This window comes from Ursus americanus, chromosome 3, assembly GCF_024610735.1.
Source record: "Ursus americanus isolate L20-20 chromosome 3, mUrsAme1.1.p, whole genome shotgun sequence".
NCBI lineage: Eukaryota > Metazoa > Chordata > Mammalia > Carnivora > Ursidae > Ursus > Ursus americanus.
Genome location: NC_142129.1, coordinates 6,556,184 through 6,563,652, shown reverse-complemented (window position 1 = coordinate 6,563,652; position 7,469 = coordinate 6,556,184). Strand labels below are relative to the sequence as shown.

General features: G+C 53.5%; 1 protein-coding gene across 2 annotated transcripts; it reads right to left on the bottom strand.

Annotated features, from left to right (window-relative positions):
• Nucleotides 1-244: 244 nt before the first annotated feature.
• On the bottom strand, nucleotides 245-7,338 carry LOC123788793 (GTPase IMAP family member 6-like). 2 transcript variants are annotated; one of them, XM_045792352.2, is made up of 3 exons: nucleotides 5,620-7,338; nucleotides 4,312-4,396; nucleotides 245-2,040 (listed from the first exon to the last, which is right to left on the bottom strand). In XM_045792352.2, the coding sequence occupies exons 1-3, from the start codon at nucleotides 5,791-5,793 to the stop codon at nucleotides 1,247-1,249; spliced, it is 1,053 nt and encodes a 350-aa protein (XP_045648308.2). In that variant the 5' UTR covers nucleotides 5,794-7,338; the 3' UTR covers nucleotides 245-1,246. The 2 variants fall into 2 exon arrangements, 1 of the variants encoding a protein (XP_045648308.2); XR_015723777.1 differs by lacking the exons at nucleotides 4,312-4,396; nucleotides 5,620-7,338 and adding an exon at nucleotides 3,532-4,125 and having other exon boundaries at nucleotides 1,904-2,040.
• Nucleotides 7,339-7,469: the final 131 nt, after the last annotated feature.

The window sequence follows — 7,469 nt, the reverse complement described above, 5'->3', positions numbered from 1 at the left end:
GTAGACTGAGGAGGAAATCGGGTGTGCCATACTGCACTCAAAGCCTCTGTAATCAAATCGACAGTGTATTCATAACAAAGGAAAAAAGTAGAGGACAAAAATGGAATTGAAAATCCTGCCCTAGATCTTTGGGAATATGAAAGTTTCTTATATGATAAATGTTGTGTTTCAGTTCACTGGGGAATGGGCATATTTAATAAATGGCTCTGGCACAAGGAGTATCTTTTATTTTTGAGATTTTTTATTTATTTGAGAGAGAGGAGGCAGGGATAGCAAGAGAACACCAGTGAGGGGAGGGAGAGGGAGGAGCAGACTCCCTGCTGAGCAGGGAGCCCCATGCAGGGCTCAATCCCAGGAACCCCGGATCATGACCTGAGCTGAAGGCAGCCGCTTAACCCTCTGAGCCAACCAGGCACACCCACAAGGGCTGTCTTACGTATGCACTCAAAATAAGTCTCTGTCGTGCCTTGAGACACTTTTCTGAATCTCCTAGCAGAAGAAATGCTCAAGCCTTCTTAGGAGTCCATTGAGTCTAGGGAACGTGGGTGTCATGGTGTCTACACTGGGAGACTGCAGTCCATGGGCATCTGATAGCAGAGAATCTCCCACCAGAGGACAAGTGTCCAGACAGACCCAAGGCTGTGTCCTCTGATTTCTGATTGCCCTCCAACACTGTCTCCCCGACCTCCATTTCCCACCTGCCCCAGGAGAAGGTAGCTAGAGACCCTCTGGTGCACAGCTCGAAGAAAGGAAAAGAGGAGCTATTGGGAGGCTTTTGCCCCCCCCCCCCCGGTCTGCTCCTATTCTGTTTCCGTCAGTTGGTCAGACTCCCCAGAAGCAATAGAACCCCAAAGCAGCTGAAGGGCACCTGAGGCACATCGTGTCCTTATGCAGTCAGATGGCCAGAGCCAGACCCCCATCCTGCCCGCTTCTCCAATCCCAGGTGGCTTCTTAGGGACCCCGTCTGTAGGAGCAGCCCTCCAAAAAGACACCCCCGTGTTGCAGATGTCTCCCTGTCAATGAGGCAGGCTACTCCCCGCAGCGTTTAAGTCATTCAACTGCTTCCTTTGCAGGCTCCCCAGAAGGGAATGAGGGCCCTGGGGCGTGAGTTGGGAACTGGGGACCATACCCGCCTCTCGCCGCATCAGACACCCCCAGGAGCCCGGGAAGGCCAGGGACCCCCAGGGACGGAGAGCGCAAGGGGCAGGATGGCAGCAGGCTCCAGGGACTGAGGTCCAGCGCCAGCTCAAATGGGCGCCCTCTTCAGCAGGTGTCTGTGAGCCTTCTCGAATTCCTTCTGGAATTGGCACAGTCCCTCCAGCAGGGCCTCCTGCAGGGGCGCCCCCTCGGAGCCCTGCCGGATGCCAACCTGCGTGTCCCGCGCGTCCCCAAGCGGGCTGAGCTGCGGGGAGCGCCGGTAGCCCGGGTAGCTGTAGGGGCGGCCCTCATTCTCCCACAGGACCACATTGACCATATCCAGCAGCTCCCGCAGCTGCGCCTCCTGCTGGGCGCCGGCCGCTGCGTTGTTGAAGGCGCAGTGGCGGCGCGCGCACAGGGCGTCCAACTGGGCCAGGTGCTGGTTGTCCGTGTCGCGCACGTACTCCTCCAGCGAGCCGCCCTCCAGGTCCTCCTTGCGCGTGAACACCAGCACCGTGTGCGCCAGCACGTCTACCCCGAAGGCCTCCTGCAGGCGCCGCACGGCCTGCAGGTCCTCGTCCGTGAAGCGGCCCAGCTGCGTCACCAGCAGCACTGCGTGCGGCCCGGGCGCAGAGAAGGCCATCGCCTCGCAGATGGCCCTTGACGCCGCCTCTGGCCCGTCCCGCGGGCCCAGGATGTCAGGGGTGTCGATCACCTCGAGCTCCCGCCCAGCCCAGCCGCAGCTGCCCCGCTGGAGGCTCAGGGTCACCGGTCGCGTGCTGACTTTAGACTCGAACTCTCTCCTGCCCAGGATGCTGTTTCCTGTGGCGCTTTTCCCACTGCCCGTTTTCCCCACCAGGAGCAGCCTCAGTGTCCGCGGGCTCTGTGGGTCCTCCCCCAGGCCTAGAAGTGGGGGGACAGAGCAGAAGGAGCTGGGGTTAGGGCTGTGCGCACGCCCGGGGGGAGCTGCGGGCTGGGCGCCCCAGGTAGGGGGGCGTGAGGCTAGGACCTGGAGTCTGCCCTGGAGGGCTGCGGGGGCTCTCGTTCTGTCTTGCTTTTTTTGAAGCTTTTTTAAAAACTTGTGGTAAAAATAGGATATAAAAAATACATGGCATAAAATTGATCATTGTATTCATTTTTAGGCGTGCAACTCAGTGGTGCTGGGACATTCACAGTGTTGTGCGGTCACCTCCACTGTGCATCTCGAGAATGTTTTCATCATCCCAAATTATAATTATATTTGCTCTTCTGGGCCTGGCTTATTTCACTTAGCATAATGTTTCCCAGTTCATCCATATCGGAGTCTGGGTCAGAATTTCCTTCCTTTTGAAGGCTGAATAGTACCCCTGGTAGGTATCTGGCACTGGTTGTCGATTCGTACACACATACGAACATTTGGGCTGTTTCCACCTTTTACTGCTGTGAATAGCGCTGCCATGAGCATTAAGGCGCAAATGTCTGTCTGAGTCGCTGCCCTCAATTCTGTTGCGTATCTACCCCGAAGGGAGATCGCTGGGTGCTGTGGTTTTGAAACTCCTTCTCAGGGCCCTCTCTTCTCACCCAGATGGGAATTAGCCCAGCATGAATATGGGACCCTGGGCTTTGCTGAATATCCCTGATTGCAGATCCTTCTCAGTGAGAAAAGGAAGAAAAACAGCGTGTGTCCTTTGCGTCTATCTTCCCTCTGGGGCAACTGACCGCATCACCTTCTTTAGCTTTCCCGACGGAGAATGTTGGGAGTGTGGGAGCACCTCAGCCAGACCCTGGCTCCAAGCGCAGAGGCAGGCTGGGTCCACATGCTTAGGCAACAGCCTTACAGTTTGAGTGGGACGTTCTCCCCCGGCAGAATATCAGAACCCTGCTCTGAGAGAAAAGACTTGGAGATGCCAACTTCCTATCGAGAAACCCAGTGTCAAGAGTCTTAGATCCACCTGGCCTGAGGGACAGGGAGGGAGTTCCCCTCTGCCTTTCAGATCCCAGACCCAGAGCACATAGAGAAATGCCAAATCACAGCTGGTGTCCGAGTCTGTCCCCCGCTGAAGAGACTGACGTGTCACAGTGTCGGAGCCCTAAGCCTCTGAAGGCAGGATCGGCATCGTCCTCCCCTGACTCTGCTGGGCAAGGACATGTTCTCTGCTGCCCGCCTTGCTGCCATCTGACTGAATGGCTCTGGCTCCCTCCAGCTCCCCGCAGCTGGCTTGAAAGGAATGTGGGTGAATGGATGGGAGTGTCAAGGGAGCAGGGAGGTGGAATGTTCCTCCCTGCCCTCCTCGCCAATGCAGAGCTGGACGGCGACAGCAAGTCCTGTCTGGGCAAGCCTGCAGCCAGAGCTCACCACCGGACTTGAAACCTATCACTTGGGCTCTGGGGAGGATTTTTCAAGTAATAGTTCACCTTGGCTGCTGCAAGAAAAGGTAAATCAGGTGTCAGCACGTCTATTGGCAGTTTTCTTATGTACTTTATTAGAAAGGCTCTCTCCCGCTGGCTCAGGCCATTGAGGTTCATAGAGAAAAAAAAAACCATTAGTGTTAAAATACAAATGAATCACAAATACTTTCTGCTGGCCAGGAAAATGGGTGGATTTCCAGCATTCCCAGATTCTGTCTCCCCAGGTTAAATGGCAACGCTGAGCCCTCGGAAATTCAGCACCTGACCCTGATGCAATAGCTTTTGGGGGGACAGAACTCCTTGAGAAGCAAGCCCAGTTCTGAGGCAGCGGTTGGCCGACGACATCCTGCTTGTCCCCGTGGTGCTTTGCAGCCCATACGACCCCAAGGTCTCTGGGATCCAGCCAAGTGCCTGCACAGGGTCTGTTGGCTTCAGAGCCTCAGCCCGGGTGAGCCGTTTGGTCACAAGACCATCAGCGCATCCTTCCAGAGGATGAAAGCCCAGGACACACAGACCCTTTTCCTTGGGCCTGGCACAGAGATATAGTCCAGGGGGCAACTGGCACTGTCTTTCCCCTTCCTTCCGCTTGCTCTGCCTATCGGGGAGCTTTCCCTCTTATTTGGCTGCCGTAAAGAAGGGCCCCAAGCCAAAGGCCCTTCGATGGCGGCCCAGGTGGGCACATCTCTGAGCGGGATGAGCCCGGCTGCCTGTCCCAGCGCACCACCTGCTCTCTGAACGTCCCCAGCCACACCCCTCTCAAGGTCATTTCTGCTAAAAGTGGTTTACTTCCTAACATGTCTCGTCTAGGATCCTGACACAGCTCTTCTTCAGGACTGTCTACGAGAATATGTACGTATTCTTCTTCCTCTGCCTAGAGAAAATCATCATATGTCTCATTAGTTTTTCAACAGACTTTTAAGAGGCACCTGACTTTTGCCTTTCTCTGGCCAGAAGCATTGGTTTGAGGGGGAGCAGCCTGAATGAGGAGAGGGAGGAGGGGGTCCGAGGGGACCCCACTTTCTTTGCTTTCCTCTCTCCCTCCCCCCACCACTGTGGTCTCTGGGTCACTCTAAGAGAGTTCATGGAGAAAGGTGAACGGCCCTGCCCACGCAGGAGCAGGTGGCATTCGGTTAGCCAGGGACCCGGAGCTGTCCTGTGACGACAGAAAGGAGCCAAGAGCAGAAGCAGGTCTGATCCTGGGTCCTGAGAGCAGTGGAAAGATCTGGAGGGCACGGGCAGGAAGTTGTGGCGAGGGGCTGGCATGGTGTGGCGGGGGGAGTCACGGGGGTCTTGGGCCAATAAGCGCAGTCCAGGCCTGAGCTTTGGGGAAGGCTCGGCAGTGAGGACTGCAGAAGGCGAGAGGCGGGGCCGGGTTCTGAGCTTAGGGTGGCAGGGAGGGGCCTTCAGGGTGTGGGGCAGAGTCCCGCTGGGAGCCAGGGGACCTCAGTGCTCATCTCCAACTGCCTTCAGTTAGGATGGCCACCCTGCCTGGGCCTTAGTGTCCCCATAAGTGTGAACGCTGGGCCTGAACTAAATGTCCCCGAGGTCTCTTCCCCTATGAGACTCCAACACACTTTATGACATTTTCTAGAGCAACTCCTTGTCCTCTTTGCAAAGTAGGGCCCTATCCCTCCAACCAGGATCGCAGCACACACCCACACTCCCAAACACACACACACTCACAAACACATACACGCAAACACAACACACACCCACAAACATACACACACACAAACACACACACCCACACTCACAAACACACACACTCACAAACATACACAAATAGCACTTACACACATACAAATATATAAACACATATAAACATCCACACAAACATAACACATACACATAAACTCACATACACACAAACATAGCACATCGGCAAACGTAGGCAGCACACACAAACACACAAACACACACACACATCACCCACACTGTACCCATACACTCCCAAACACAACACACACTCACACAAACACAAAAACACAACACACACGGAAACATCCGTACTCGACACATATACACAAACAACACACACACACACACACACACACACACGCACACAGACACGCTCCCCCACACACTGGGACTTACCACTCTGTCAGCTGTGGGGCGAGAGGAGTGGCAATGTTCTCTGTCTCCTGGGGCCGTGTGCTCTTGTGAATTCTTTGTTTTTCCTTTTGGGGCCGACACATCGGAGGCTTCTGGGGACCTTGACTGGAGGAGGGAGAGGAAAGTGTCCGCGGCGTATGAATAGATAGAGGACATGGCTTATAGTTTTCAGCCACATGGGATGAGAACGCTCAGCTGCAGCACTGCCCTTGAAAGAGCAGCAGTCGGCCGTGGAGGGGGAGCGGGAAGTGAATGGGAACACCCGGGCCGGCCCCCCCTCAGTCAGAAGACGTGCCTTCCGCATTTTGTCTGTGGTTTTGCTGGTATGAACAGGAAAAACAACAACACCACTGTTGTTATTATTTTGACCTGCACGAGGACAACTAGATCTCAGAGGCTTAGAAAGAAGCAGCAGATCCTCCAGGAAATTTTGTGCGGGGGGATGATTTTTTACAGATCTCCCTTTTGTGCGAGTCCCTGCTTCCTACACACACCCCATGCCTTCACCATCGTGGCAGATGCCTGTCATCTCCTCTTCCCTCCTTAATTCCAACTTCCTTTAAGTATTTCCTCTCAGGACAAGGACTGGAACGGAAGCACAGTCGGGTGCTGAGTCGCCCGTCCTCAGCTTGGAGCTGCCCACCATCTCCACTGGGCCTCCAGCCACTGGTACTGTGGGCCTCGGGACTTGTCAGCTGCACAACAGTTGAGCCAACCCCTTAGAATAAATCATGTAGCCAATACTTTATAATAAATCTCTTCATGTATGTGCACACACACACACACACACACACACACACACACACACGTCTGACAATTCCAAAATCTGAGTCATATCTGAGTCTGGTTTGCTCACTCTGTGTCTCCAGACTGTGCTCCTTGCTTCTATACATGCCTGGGTGCTGACGTGCCAAGCTGGACGCAATCTATGGGATATTAGGAAGTGACGTAAGTAGGGCTGTAGCACGAGGTTGTGCGTTCTTCTGTCTAGGAGTCGGGCTGTGTTCATGTTTGCTCTACCTGTAGGTGCAGAGTTTTCGGTTTCCTCCAGTACCCCTGCCTCATTTCACTGTTGTCTGTGGGTTTCCCTAAGAAGCCCTTTTTAAATAGAGTATATGCCGGGCCGTTCTTTCAGCTTTAATTCACTGTTTCTACACCGAAGCCCTGTCGATGTGGGGGCACGAATGGGTGGGGGAAGATGACCTTGAAATTAAATCTCCCTCTCTCAGTGGGTCTGTGATGGGCTGTGATCATCAAAATTTATTTAGCTTTTCCTCCGCCGTCCCCACTTTGGGTGAATCAGGTGATCTGGTCACTTTCCACCTTTTCCTCCGCATTTGATTCTAGCCTGTCTTCTCTCGCCTCTGCTCTGGTCTTGACGGACAGCTTTCCTGACTTGACGCTTCATCCCACTTTTTTTCTCTGGAGCTGCTGTGAAGAGCTGGAATGAAAATGCTTCTCTGGGAAGGTGTTCTCTTAATAAGAAGATTTTGATAAGCATTTTGGAGGTTTAATGGAGATTTAGAGGTTTAAAATGTTCACTATTAACACTCTTTTCAATGTTTAGAGGAAATATACCCTAACACCATAAAAGACAAATAAATTGCATGTATAAAAAACTTAAGATGTATGTAAAATTATCATTATTTGTAAATGTTATGATTTTATATCTGGAAAAATCAAGAGGATAAACCAAGGGGCCCCTGGGTGGCTCAGTCAGTTAAGCATCCAACCCTTGATTTCGGGCCAAGTCATGATCACAGGGTCCTGGGACTGAGCCCTGCATCGGAATCCCTGCACATGCTGGAGTCCGCTTGAGATTTTCTCTCTTC